This window comes from Oncorhynchus keta, chromosome 12 (genome assembly GCF_023373465.1).
Source record: "Oncorhynchus keta strain PuntledgeMale-10-30-2019 chromosome 12, Oket_V2, whole genome shotgun sequence".
In the NCBI taxonomy this organism is placed as follows: domain Eukaryota; kingdom Metazoa; phylum Chordata; class Actinopteri; order Salmoniformes; family Salmonidae; genus Oncorhynchus; species Oncorhynchus keta.
The window spans coordinates 11,875,925-11,890,636 of record NC_068432.1 but is presented as its reverse complement, the minus strand read 5'-3'; the positions used below and the strand labels follow the sequence as shown (position 1 = coordinate 11,890,636).

Genomic DNA, 14,712 nt, shown 5'->3' with positions numbered 1-14,712 from the left:
GACTGTGAGAAGTGGACGGGCACACAGCAGGGATTTCCTCATACAGTTCATTTACAACAGTTAATAGTGTTGTGGTCATAGTCAACAAAGAGCCTGATATATACTTGTTTAAAATACTTTTCTTCTTCCTGGTCCTTTCTCCTGTACTCATCAGTCTCTGTATCCCGACCTCAACCCTGTGATCCCTTACCCCATCTTGGAACAGTGAACAATTGCTCTCTGTTTTTGTGTCTCTTCAGGACACTGATGGCGCATACCAAATCTCTGGACCCAACTCGACCTGTCACCTTTATCACAGACAGTAACTTTGCCAGGGACAAAGGGGTGAGACTTCACTGTTTCTCTGTTCTGCTTATGAAGGATTCTTTCTTCATAGAACTATGGCTCTCTCAATTCATTTTTCCTCGCATCCTCTCTCACTTCCTTCCCAAAACACATTCGAGGAGGTCAGAGGGAGAATTTTGGACCTTATCCTACAATGCGCTTTGAGAAGAGGATGCAAGGAATTGATGAAAGACCAACTGAAAAAAAGTCAGTCGTCCTTAGTCTCCCTTTTTGACTGTGCTTGATTCTAAAGCCCTTGTTGGAATATATGTAGGGCCATTTTGAAGGCATGCCTATGCCCTGATTCAATATTATCTTACTGCTTACCCGAGGTCTGACTCTGCAGCCACAGTGACTCCCTGCTGCAAAGTCTAAGATAAATTTAACAGAATTTCACGGGAAGTTCTACTCCAACTATCCAGACAGTAGTTGATCACTGGTGCCACTTAACTGATGTGCTTAGCTTAGTCACTATCATTCAAATTCCATTCATTACAATGGGAATTCAATCCAAATGTATTTTGTAACACCACCATTGTATCTATAGCTTATTTCTTCTCACATTGAAACCTGATTTTCATACCCAGGCTCCATCAACTATGACATTTTAAATGTCATACATTACAATGGAAATGTATTGACCACTGTTTACCCGGTATTTCTGCTCTTCTCACATTGAACCCGGTCTTTCCCCAGGCTCCCTATGTGGATGTGATCTGTGTGAACAGTTACTTCTCCTGGTACCACGACCCAGGTCACCTGGAGGTCATCCCCTTCCAGCTCAACACCCAGTTTGAGAACTGGTATGGGAAGTACCAGAAACCCATCATCCAGAGTGAATATGGAGCCGACGTGGTTCCGGGGCTACACACGGTGAGTGTTCCAGAACTTCTTTGTTCTTGCAGAACCTCTTCCATGTCGTGTCCTCACAGGACAGAAACGGACCGAAAAGGACGTAAGGTATAAGGTAAACACGTGTGTATTTGCTGTGATTTCATGGCCTCTGAGGCGAACAATGGTCTGGATACCAGTTTTTCAAATATGCTTGAACAATTTGTCAAACACCTACCCAGGCTAGAACACAAGTTGAAACCTAAGTGGTTTGAGCTTGAATGATCAACCCACATCTCTTTAGTGAAATAGACGTTTGTCTCAATGAGAACCCGTAGAAACCAAAGTTAAATGGAAAGCCACATTTTTATGTTTCCCACAGGACCCTCCCATGATGTTTACTGAGGAGTACCAGAAGATGGTCTTACAGAACTACCATGATGTGTTTGACCGAAAGAGGAAGGAGTATGTCATTGGAGAGCTCATCTGGAACTTTGCTGACTTCATGACAGCACAAAGTAAGAAGGAATCAATACAAATCTATAGTACTGGAGTTCATTGAAATTGTCAGAACAACCATTCTTGTTAAATATACAATTGAAGCTAGTTGTCATACCTTTGCTTGTTTTAGTTGTGTGTATATTGAACAGAAATGACTGAAACTCCATCATGCCTAGGTAAGGAAAAAGGGAGCAGTAGCACCAACGGTTAGTAATGTGATGGTGGGGTAATAGAATGCTGAAAGTAGGCCAGTGCTTGAAAAGGTGCCAGTATTTATGTGAAATGTATTTAAAGCGCCCAGTGTTGTAAGTATAGTCAGCAGGAGTGGGTGTGGCACATCATGGGGGGTTCATTCATACTTTTAGACATCCCCCCCCCCCCCACACTGTATATAGATGTTCTTCCAACTGTGTTATTGACTGTGTTTTGTTTGTTCCATGTGTAACTGTGCTGTGTTCATGTTTTAAGTATCCCTATATTTCTGTTATTATGGGGCTATCACTCAGTCAAGAGTGCGCCTGCGCAGGGAGTCTTGTTGTTGATGGACCTAGCCTTGAGTGGATTGACTACCTTGTAGTGTGTTCATATAGTATAGTAAGCTTTGTTAAACTGGAACCTTGTCGTTGTGTCATTTCGAGAGAACAGTTGTACGTGTCAAACTGCTTTGCTTTATCTTGGCCAGGTCGCAGTTGTAAATGAGAACTTGTTCTCAACTTGCCTACCTGGTAAAATAAAGGTGAAATTTAAAATTGTTGGGGTGATTCATGTACTGGAGGCAGCTCTGCAGAGGGGTCACTAGCTGGCACAGCCACAAAGTCATAAAATACAAACTTGATGATTGAGTTGGAGGCGTGCGTGGCCACGCAGTCGTGGGTGAACAGGGAGTACAGGAGAGGGCTCAGAATGCACCCTTGTGGGGCCCCAGTGTTGAGGATCAGAGGGGAGGAGATGTTGTTACCTACCCTCACCACCTGGGGGCGGCCCGTCAGGAAGTCCAGTACCCAGTTGCACAGGGCGGGGTCGAGACCCAGGGTCTCGGGCTTGATGACGAGCTTGGAGGGTACTATGGTGTTGAATGCCGAGCTGTAGTCGATGAACAGCATTCTCACATAGGTATTCCTCTTGTCCAGATGGGTTAGGGCAGTGTGGTTGAGATTGCATGGTCTGTGGACCTATTTGGGTGGTAAGCAAATTGGAGTGCGTCTAGGGTGTCAGGTAGGGTGGAGGTGATATGGTCCTTGACTAGTCTCTCAAAGCACTTCATGATGACGGAAGTGAGTGCTACGGGGCGGTAGTCGTTTAGCTCAGTTACCTTAGCTTTCTTGGGAACAGGAACAATGGTGGCCCTCTTGAAGCATGTGGGAACAGTAGACTGGTATAGGGATTGATTATGTCCGTAAACACACCGGCCAGCTGGTCTGCGCATGCTCTGAGGGCGCGGCTGGGGATGCCGTCTGGGCCTGAAGCCTTGCGAGGGTTAACACGTTTAAATGTCTTACTCACCTCGGCTGCAGTGAAGGAGAGACCGCATGTTTTTGTTGCAGGCCGTGTCAGTGGCACTGTATTGTCCTCAAAGCGGGCAAAAAAGTTATTTAGTCTGCCTGGGAGCAAGACATCCTGGTCCGTGACTGGGCTGGATTTCTTCCTGTAGTCCGTGATTGACTGTAGACCCCACTCCAGAATACCATGTTGACACTGCTGGTCTTAAACAGATTACCCACCCAATCCTCACTTTACATGCTGGTCTGGCCCCATGTGTATACAGGGGAGTGAACATAATGTACTGTTTGAAGCAAGACTGTATCCCGTGTAGACAGTCTCCAAAAGAAAGCAGAAGCTGTCTGTTCCTTTTCCACCTAATACAACAATGGTGTTGAATTTGGCGACCGTAAGAAATGAATGTACAGATCTATAGGCTTTATACTTTTAGACGGCTGAAACAAACATACACATTTTGTTCAGGAAATTAACCTTTTCTCTTCCCATCTCTGCAGCGGTGACCCGTGTGGTGGGCAACAAGAAGGGCATCTTCAGTCGGCAGAGACAGCCCAAAGCTGGCGCCTTCCTCCTGAGGGAGAGGTACTGGAGGCTGGCCAATGAGACGGGCCTGCTGCCCATCGGAGCTAGGTATCCCTGATACACCTGGATGGGGGACACACAGCACCTGGGTCGTAATTCATTAGAACAAATACCCTCACTTTGTAACAAAACATTTAGCTATTGGACAAGTCCATGTAGTCCTTCTGTTTATCTGTTTTGTTCCGTTTGGTACCTAATGAACACAACCCTATATGTGGGACAAACCCACGACTCAGGGGGTTGTCTTATGACAACTACAATGCTCAGAAGACCACATTAGATTGTTACCAGAACCAACCTCTTTTGGCTGAGTATTTGTCTTCCTCTGTTTTTAATTCAGGAATCAACCCCATTTTATACATGAATGTAAATCATGATGATGATCTGTGTCAGATGAATGGGAATGTGTTGTATGAAAAATGCATGTGTATTGTTCTTAGAATGCTTGCTGGCTCAATGTTAAGACTTCACCCATTTGACTTTTTCCAGACTGTTGTTACAGCCTGAATTTAAAATGGATTCAATTGAGTTTTTGTTACTGGCCTTGACACAATAACCCATAATGTCAAAGTGGAATTATGTTTTTAGACATTGTTACAAATGAAAAGCTGAAATGTCTTGAGTCAAGTATTCAGCACCATTTGTTATGGCAAGCCTAAATAAGTTCAGGAGTAAAAATGTGCTTATCAAGTCACAAGTTGCATGGACTCACTCTGCAATAGTGTTTAACATGATTTTTGAATGACGACTGCATCTCTGTACCCAACACATGCAATTATCTGTAAGGTCCCTCAGTCAAGCAGTGAATTTCAAATGGATTCAACCACAAAGACCAGGGAGGTTTTCCAGTGCCTCACAAAGGGCACCTATTGGTAGATGGGTAAGAAAAAGCAGATCTTGAATATCCCTTTTAGCATAGTGATGGTGTAGCAATACACCCAGTCACTACAAAGATACAGGCGTCCTTCCTAACTCTGTTGCCTGGGAGGAAGGAAACCGCTCAGAGATTTCATCATGAGGCCTAATGGTGATCTAAAACAGCTATAGTTTCATGGCTGTGATGGGAGAACTGAGCCGGGATCAACATTGTAGTCACTCCACAATACTAACCTAATTGACAGTGAAAAGGAAGCCTGCACAGAAAAAAAATATTACAAAACATGTATCCTGTTTGCAACAAGACACTAAAGAGTAATACTGCCAAAATTTTTTGCAAAAATATGTTTTTGTCCTGAATAGAAAGTGGTCAGCTTGTGACAAATCTAATGCAACATATTACTGAGTACCACTCTAAAAAATATTGTCAAGCATAGTGGTGGCTGCATTCTGTTATGGGTATGCTTGTAATCGTTAAGGACTGGGGAGTTTCAGGGTTAACATTGAATGGAGCTATACATTCACATTACTGAACTCGGGGAGTTGTTGTTGCCATCCTGTACCTGTCCCGCAGGTGTGATGTTCGGATGTACCGATCCTGTGCAGGTGTTACACGTGGTCTGCCACTGCGAGGACGATCAGCTGTCCGTCCTGTCTCCCTGTAGCGCTGTCTTAGGCGTCTCACAGTACGGACATTGCAATTTATTGCCCTGGCCACATATGCAGTCCTCATGCCTCCTTGCAGCATGCCTAAGGCACATTCATGCAGATGAGCAGGGACCCTGGGCATCTTTCTTTTGGTGTTTTTCAGAGTCCATGGAACGGTCTCTAGTGTCCCAAGTTTTCATAACTGTGACCTTAATTGCCTACCGTCTGTAAGCTGTTAGTGTCTTAACGACCGTTCCACAGCTGCATTTTCATTTAATTGTTTAGGATTCATTGAACAAGCATGGGAAACTGTTTAAACCCTTCACAATGAAGTTAATTCGTAAAAATACAAATGTCTTTGAAAGACAGGGTCCTGACAAAGGGACGTTTATTTTTTTGCTAAGTTTAGGTATGCTTGTAATTGTTAAGGACACAGGAGTTTATCTCGGATAAAAAATTATCCCAGGCAACATGAAAACCTGGTTCAGTCTGCTTTCCACTAGACACTGTGAGATGAATTCACCTTTCAGCAGGACAATAACCTTAAACAAAAACCCACATTACACTGGGGTTGCTTACAAAGAAGGCTGTGAATGTTCCCGAGTGGCGAAGTTAGTTTTGACTTAAATATGCTTGAAAGTCTATGGCAAGTCCTGAAAATGGTTATCGAGCAATGATTAACAAACTATTTGAATTGCGAAACTAATTGGAAAATGTTGCACAATCCAGATGTGGAAAGATCTTAGACCCAGAAAGACTCACAGCTGTAATCTATGCCAAAGGTGATTCTAACATGTATTGACTCATGGAGTTGAATACTTCTTTTATCAAGAATGTTTTTATTTTGTGTGTATTTTTTTATGTTTTGAATTTCTTTCACTTTGACAAGTATATTGTGTAGATCATTGACAAAACAATTACATCCATTTGAATCCCACTTATGCAGAATATTTATAACCATGATTTTATATAGAAACTGGCAATCTATGCACTGTCTAATACAATTTCCTAATTCTCATCAGTATATTTGAAGTGAATGACACATTTTGGAGTTCACCATGTAAGGTACTGTGTTATCCTTTGTTTACAACCAGTTCAAGTCAGTCTTTGTTTTCGGAGCATTCCAATCATCCCACATATTCCGCCTGGTGTCATTCAGTTCCTAATTTAGGCCTATATTCAAACCACACCGTGGATCCACGCTATAGCACAATTTAATTTGAATGTCAATGTTTGAAGACTGCATTCTCGGTAAACGCTCTATACAGTGCCTAGTGAACGTCTACACACCCTTTGCACAGCTGCACATTATGCTGCTTTTAATTAAGATCCAACAATCTATTCAATTGGGATTTTCCCCCACTGATCTATACCACCTACTCCAACCTTTCAAATAAAAAACGACATACACTGCTGTTTAAAAGTTGGGAGTCACTTAGAAATGTCCTTGTTTTTGAAAAAGCTTTTTTTCTTTTTTTACCATTTAAAAGAACAGCAGATATTGCACCAATTGGATTCACACACTAATTACATGCGGTCTATTTACGTTTACCAGTTCTACACACGCTTCATCAATGCCGGATGTCAGGCACTCTCATTGCGCTGGTGACTCATGCTGATGTAACTAGCTGTTACTCGCTATGCTCACCATTTCTGATATGAACTTTCGGTCACACTTTATTTGACCCCTAGCATAACACGGTCATAACCATGCCATAATATATAACAGTCACAACACTGTCATGACCCATATTAAGACGCATTGTGATTTATATGTTCTAATATTTTCTGGCTGGTTATGAGTGTCAAAGACAAATCATACACAAGGCAAACCATTCCATTCTACTTGTAAATAGTATGTTATATAACATTTCCTAAAATCGACAATTTTATTACCGATGTAATTGTAAACACATTGATGTCAGATATGGGCCGACCCCAATGGTTTGTCTCTGATGAATGCAGGAGCAGGACAAAACGCCCTCTTTGGGACTTATAACTGACAAATGGTCATGTACGTGATAGGCCGATCTGGCTTATTATTACTCTTATAACTTCAAAACATGTACTGTGATTGATTCTATACATTTCCATATTTTGAAATCAACGTTTGTTTGTTGACAACATGTATGTAGCGCTACAACTAGGGGCAGACATTTGAACTGTTAGCTGCGCGCCTCCTACTTTAGAAGAATAGAAGCCCAGTGGGAAAATTGCTTTCTTTTTCCCAACGCAGTTAAGCCAAAACCACGCCCCGTTATTCAGAGGGGCGTTCTACAATCTTTGAGCTCTTTCCAAGTCCGGAAGTGAATATCACGTAGTGCGGAATTTCAGTCACTGATTAAAAACATTTGTCCTTGTATTTATTTATTTTTTAAATATAACAATGTCGTGGACCGAGCTAGTCATTAATGTCCCTTAACGCTCAAAGACAGATTCAATGGCTGTAGCATAGCGTATTCGACTGAATAATTAGCTAATAAATGTTTGAGAAATTATGAATAATAAGCATATGCTTTTACCTGATAATAGACTACTAATGATAATATAACTTCAAATACTGAGCTAGTAACGTTAATAAGTAGCCTAGGTTAACTTAGCTGACCTTCAATTGAGGGAATTCAGCAGATTTCTGAGACTTAAAAAAAAAAATTATAATTCTGAAAATAAATACATGGGCAGCTGGGCAAGACAATCTGGACCCTCACTTTCTAAAATGATCAGCCGAAATTGTTGAAACCCCTATTACTAGCCTATTCAACCTCTTTTTTATGGTCTGAGATCCCCAAAGATTGGAAAGCTGCCGCGGTCATCCCCTTCTTCAAAGGGAGAGACACTAGACCCAAACTGTTATAGACCTATATGTGCCCTGCCTTTTCTAAAGTCTTCGAAAGCCAAGTTAATAAACAGTTTACCAAAAATTTCGAATCCCACCGTACCTTCTCCACTATGCAATCTGGCTTCCGAGCTGGTCATGGGTGCACCTCAGCCACGCTCAAGGTCCTAAACGATATCATAACCGCCATCGATAAAAGACAGTACTGTGCAGCCATCTTCATCAACCTGGCCAAGGCTTTTGACTGTCAATCATCGCATTGTTATCGGCAGACTCAATAGCCTTGGCTTCTCAAATGACTGCCTCGCCTGGTTCCCCAACTACTTCTCAGAGTTCAGTGTGACATTGGAGGGGCTGTTGTCCTGACCTCTGGTAGTCTCTATGGGGGTGCCACAGGGTTCAATTCTCGGGCCGACTCTTCTCTGTATATATAAAGAGTGTCACTCTCGCTGCTGATGATTCTCTGATCCACCTCTACGCAGATGACACCATTTTGTATACATCTGGCCCTTATTTGGACACTGTGCTAACAAACCTCCAAACGAGCTTCAACGCCATTCAACACTCCTTCCGTGGCCTCCAACTGCTTCTAAATTCTAGTTAAACTAAGTACATTCTCTTCAACCGATCGCTGCCTGCACCCTCCCGCCCGACTAGCATCACTACTCTGGATGGTTCTGACTTAGAATATGTGGACAACTACAAATACCTAGGTGTCTGGTTAGACTGTAAACTCTCCTTCCAGACTCACATTAAGCATCTCCAATCCAAAATTAAATCTAGAATCAGCTTCCTATTTCGCAACAAAGGCTCGTTCACTTGCCGCCAAACATATCCTCGTAAAACTGACTATCCTACCGATCCTTGACTTCTGCGATGTCATTTACAAAATAGCCCCCAACACTCTACTCAGACTACATCCAGTTTGCTATCACAGTGCCAATCCGTTTTATCACCAAAGCCCCATGTACTACCCACCACTGCGACCTGTATGCTCTCGTTGGCTGGTCCTCACTACATATCCGTCGCCAAACCCAAACCCACTGGCTTCAGATCATCTACAAGTCTTTTCTAGGTAAAGCCCCGCCTTATCTTAGCTCACTGGTCACCATAGCAACACCCACCCGTAGGACACACTCCTGCAGGTATATTTCCCTGGTCATCCCCAAAGCCAACACTCCCTTTGGCCACCTTTCCTTCCAGTTCTCTGCTGTCAATGACTGGAACGAATTGCAAAAAGCTGGAGTCTTATCTCCCCCTCTAACTTTTTAAGCATCAGCTGCCTGCGCAGCTTACCGATCACTGTACCTGTACCTCATCCCCATAGTATTACTTACCCTCTTGCTCTTTTGCACCCCAGTATCTCTACTTGAACATCTATCACTCCAGTGTTAATGCTAAATTGCAATATCTTTTTGCCTCTAAGGCCTATTTATTGCCTTCATCCTTACCTTGGTAGGTCACTGTCTCTGCGCTGATCGCCTGTGAGTGCGACTGCGTTGGGAAAAAGAAAGACGCAGAAAAATGTAGATTGTTCGTGTCTCCTTATTCATCCTGTTTTCAGGTTTGTAACATTTTATTCCCTTTTTTATCTAGAGGGAGCATGTTTATCTAAACAGTGATGAGTTTTGTCATTTTGCTATTGGCATAATATATTTGGTATGAAGTTTTCAGATTTCTTTGGCAGTGTCACTGCATTGTCGCATACTGTATTCTGATTTCTGGTCTTATCTATATTTTTCAGTGAAAGGAATGCATCTGCTTCATCCAGGGGTAGAGGTGAATACCTTGAGGGAAGCTGCAGATACCAACCTTCTTGGCTGGGGGAAAAATACACATTTGAATCAATTAGATTTAGAGTCAAATCCTTTTGTTATAATGAATTCTTTAGTCATGTTTTTTTAATCATATTTTGAATAACTTGCAGAAAATACACTTTGACCCTGTCCAGAAGCATTACGACCATTGTAATCATATAAGCAAGAGAGACATATTAAGTACATGCCCTTATGTCAGTCATTAGTCCCAAAGAGGGTGTCTACTGAAATTTGCTCCGACATTCCGATCCCAGTCATCATTGGGGTAGATACATGTCTGATTTTAATATGGTCAGTTTCAGAAAATGTTCAACATAAATATACTGTTTACAAATAGACTCCGGTGTAATGGAATGAATGTCCTTTGGGTGGTGGACCATTATTATTGCTATTTTTTTTATTGAACCTTTTAACTAGGTAAGAACACATTTTTATTTACAATGACGGCCTACCGAAAGGCAAAAGGCATCCTAAATAAATGAAAAAATACAATATAAGTATAGGACAAAACACACATCACAACAAGAGAGACAACGCTACATAAAGAGAGACCAAAGACAACATAGCAAGGCAGCAACACAACAACACGGTAGCAGCACAACTTGGTACAAACATTATTGGGCACAGTCAACAGCACAAAGGACAGGAAGGTAGAGATGACAATACATCACACAAAGCAGCCACAACTGTCAGTAAGAGTGTCCATGATTGAGTCTTTGAATGAAGAGATTGAGATAAAACTGTCCAGTTGGAGTGTTTGTTGCAGCTCGTTCCAGTCGCTAGCTGCAGCGAACTGAAAAGAGGAGTGACCCAGGGATGTGTGTGCTTTAGGGACCTTTGACAGAATGTGTCTGGCAGAACGGGTGTTGTATGTGGAGGATGAGGGCTGCAGTAGATATCTCAGATAGGGGGGAGTGAGGCCTAAGAGGGTTTTTAAAATAAACAACCATTGGATCTTGAGACGGGTATACAGAGATGACCAGTTTATAGAGGAGTATAGAGTGCATGTGAGTGATAGAGTGATGTGTCCTATCAGGAGCATTGGTGGAAAATCTGATGGCCAAATGGTAAAGAACATCTATCATGTTAGATCCCCCGTCGAGGGAGGAGCAGATTTTTTGTATATGACTAAAACATTCTTATGAGACTATAACATTTGTTGGCACCTTCAATTCCTGCACATTTTCTCATAAAAAGTATATTTCAAGACTGTCTGCTCAGGCAAATTTGCCAAACTGCTAAATCAGAACTCCCGTACAAACCCCTCATGATGAAGGCAGCCAATGGCCTGCTTCTATCTACAATGTAAACACAGCCTCTTGTGAAAACGCAAGCTGATGTCTGATGAAGAGGAAGAGCTATAGATAGCTCTCAAAGACTGAAATAAGAAACTGTTTTGGAGTGCACTTCAAATATGCACAATGCAGTACGAATTGTCTTGATCGTATGAAGAGGTAACTCCATTGGCCATTTAGCCAATTTATTAAAAGCTAGCCAATGTTACAGTTTGACTAGCCGAGCCAGCTACTATAAATGTAAATTTGTGTTTCATTAGCTGTCTCTGTCAGTGAATTACATTTTTGAATCATGTTTTCGCATGATTATGTCTCATTTCAAGTAATTAGCTGCAGGCTTAAAGAAACATTCAAACATATACTTTGCATAGAAACCCAAATGAAAGCATGTAGATACAAAGATGTGTGTGTCATGTATGCTAGAATGGAGGTTTAAAAATGACAGCTGCATATGCATATTAGCCAGTACATATGGCATAGCCTACACATTTACATTTACATTTAAGTAATTTAGCAGACGCTCTTATCCAGAGCGACTTACAAATTGGTGCATTCACCTTATGACATCCAGTGGAACAGCCACTTTACAATAGTGCATCTAAATCTTTTAAGGGGGGGTGAGAAGGATTACTTTATCCTATCCTAGGTATTCCTTAAAGAGGTGGGGTTTCAGGTGTCTCCGGAAGGTGGTGATTGACTCCGCTGTCCTGGCGTCGTGAGGGAGTTTGTTCCACCATTGGGGGGCCAGAGCAGCGAACAGTTTTGACTGGGCTGAGCGGGAACTGTACTTCCTCAGTGGTAGGGAGGCGAGCAGGCCAGAGGTGGATCAACGCAGTGCCCTTGTTTGGGTGTAGGGCCTGATCAGAGCCTGGAGGTACTGAGGTGCCGTTCCCCTCACAGCTCCGTAGGCAAGCACCATGGTCTTGTAGCGGATGCGAGCTTCAACTGGAAGCCAGTGGAGAGAGCGGAGGAGCGGGGTGACGTGAGAGAACTTGGGAAGGTTGGTCCTTCTGTGGCTCAGTTGGTAGAGCATGGCGCTTGTAACGCCAGGGTAGTGGGTTCGATTCCCGGGACCACTCATACGTAGAATGTATGCACACATGACTGTAAGTCGCTTTGGATAAAAGCGTCAGCTAAATGGCATATATATATAACACCAGACAGGCTGCGGCGTTCTGGATGAGTTGTAGGGGTTTAATGGCACAGGCAGGGAGCCCAGCCAACAGCGAGTTGCAGTAATCCAGACGGGAGATGACAAGTGCCTGGATTAGGACCTGCGCCGCTTCCTGTGTGAGGCAGGGTCGTACTCTGCGGATGTTGTAGAGCATGAGCCTACAGGAACGGGCCACCGCCTTGATGTTAGTTGAGAACGACAGGGTGTTGTCCAGGATCACGCCAAGGTTCTTAGCGCTCTGGGAGGAGGACACAATGGAGTTGTCAACCGTGATGGCAGTCCTTCACCGGGAGGAAGAGCAGCTCCGTCTTGCCGAGGTTCAGCTTGAGGTGGTGATCCGTCATCCACACTGATATGTCTGCCAGACATGCAGAGATGCGATTCGCCACCTGGTCATCAGAAGGGGGAAAGGAGAAGATTAATTGTGTGTCGTCTGCATAGTAATGATAGGAGAGACCACGTTATGACAGAGCCAAGTGACTTGGTGTATAGCGAGAATAGGAGAGGGCCTAGAACAGAGCCCTGGGGGACACCAGTGGTGAGAGCGCGTGGTGAGGAGACAGATTCTCGCCACGCCACCTGGTAGGAGCGACCTGTCAGGTAGGACGCAATCCAAGCGTGGGCCGCGCCGGAGATGCCCAACTCGGAGAGGGTGGAGAGGAGGATCTGATGGTTCACAGTATCGAAGGCAGCCGATAGGTCTAGAAGGATGAGAGCAGAGGAGAGAGAGTTAGCTTTAGCAGTGCGGAGCGCCTCCGTGATACAGAGAAGAGCAGTCTCAGTTGAATGACTAGTCTTGAAACCTGACTGATTTGGATCAAGAAGGTCATTCTGAGAGAGATAGCGGGAGAGCTGGCCAAGGACGGCACGTTCAAGAGTTTTGGAGAGAAAAGAAAGACGGGATACTGGTCTGTAGTTGTTGACATCGGAGGGATCGAGTGTAGGTTTTTTCAGAAGGGGTGCAACTCTCGCTCTCTTGAAGACGGAAGGGACGTAGCCAGCGGTTAGGGATGAGTTGATGAGCGAGGTGAGGTAAGGGAGAAGGTCTCCGGAAATGGTCTGGAGAAGAGAGGAGGGGATAGGGTCAAGCGGGCAGGTTGTTGGGCGGCCGGCCGTCACGAGACGCGATATTTCATCTGGAGAGAGAGGGGAGAAAGAGGTCAGAGCACAGGGTAGGGCAGTGTGAGCAGAACCAGCGGTGTCGTTTGACTTAGCAAACGAGGATCGGATGTCGTCGACCTTCTTTTCAAAATGGTTGACCAAGTCATCTGCAGAGAGGGAGGAGGGGGGAGGGGGAGGGGGAGGAGGATTCAGGAGGGAGGAGAAGGTGGCAAATAGCTTCCTAGGGTTAGAGGCAGATGCTTGGAATTTAGAGTGGTAGAAAGTGGCTTTAGCAGCAGAGACAGAGGAGGAAAATGTAGAGAGGAGGGAGTGAAAGGATGCCAGGTCTGCAGGGAGGCGAGTTTTCCTCCATTTCCGCTCGGCTGCCCGGAGCCCTGTTCTGTGAGCTCGCAATGAGTCGTCGAGCCACGGAGCGGGAGGGGAGGACCGAGCCGGCCTGGAGGATAGGGGACATAGAGAGTCAAAGGATGCAGAAAGGGGGGAGAGGAGGGTTGAGGAGGCAGAATCAGGAGATAGGTTGGAGAAGGTTTGAGCAGAGGGAAGAGATGATAGGATGGAAGAGGAGAGAGTAGCGGGGGAGAGAGAGCGAAGGTTGGGGCGGCGCAATACCATCCGAGTAGGGGCAGTGTGGGAAGTGTTGGATGAGAGCGAGAGGGAAAAGGATACAAGGTAGTGGTCGGAGACTTGGAGGGGAGTTGCAATGAGGTTAGTGGAAGAACAGCATCTAGTAAAGATGAGGTCGAGCGTATTGCCTGCCTTGTGAGTAGGGGGGGAAGGTGAGAGGGTGAGGTCAAAAGAGGAGAGGAGTGGAAAGAAGGAGGCAGAGAGGAATGTGTCAAAGGTAGACGTGGGGAGGTTAAAGTCGCCCAGAACTGTGAGAGGTGAGCCGTCCTCAGGAAAGGAGCTTATCAAGGCATCAAGCTCATTGATGAACTCTCCGAGGGAACCTGGAGGGCGATAAATGATAAGGATGTTAAGCTTGAAAGGGCTGGTAACTGTGACAGCATGGAATTCAAAGGAGGCGATAGACAGATGGGTAAGGGGAGAAAGAGAGAATGACCACTTGGGAGAGATGAGGATCCCGGTGCCACCACCCCGCTGACCAGAAGCTCTCGGGGTGTGCGAGAACACGTGGGCGGACGAAGAGAGAGCAGTAGGAGTAGCAGTGTTATCTGTGAAGATCCATGTTTCCGTCAGTGCCAAGAAGTC

The 14,712-nt window shown here is 44.4% G+C and overlaps 1 protein-coding gene across 2 annotated transcripts in view; it reads left to right on the top strand.

The window, feature by feature from the left end:
* Nucleotides 1-11,502, top strand: part of LOC118391001 (beta-glucuronidase) — a 33,002-nt gene extending 21,500 nt beyond the window's left edge. The window contains exons 9-14 of one of the 2 annotated variants that reach the window (XM_035781896.2): nucleotides 240-324; nucleotides 1,021-1,197; nucleotides 1,538-1,673; nucleotides 3,651-3,783; nucleotides 9,555-9,659; nucleotides 9,840-11,502. In XM_035781896.2, coding sequence (XP_035637789.1) covers nucleotides 240-324; nucleotides 1,021-1,197; nucleotides 1,538-1,673; nucleotides 3,651-3,783; nucleotides 9,555-9,573 — 550 coding nt within the window. In that variant the 3' untranslated portion in view covers nucleotides 9,574-9,659; nucleotides 9,840-11,502. Of the gene's footprint in view, nucleotides 1-239; nucleotides 325-1,020; nucleotides 1,198-1,537; nucleotides 1,674-3,650; nucleotides 6,675-9,554; nucleotides 9,660-9,839 lie in introns of those variants that run through there. The other variant, XM_052457748.1, reaches the window with a different exon arrangement.
* Nucleotides 11,503-14,712: the final 3,210 nt, after the last annotated feature.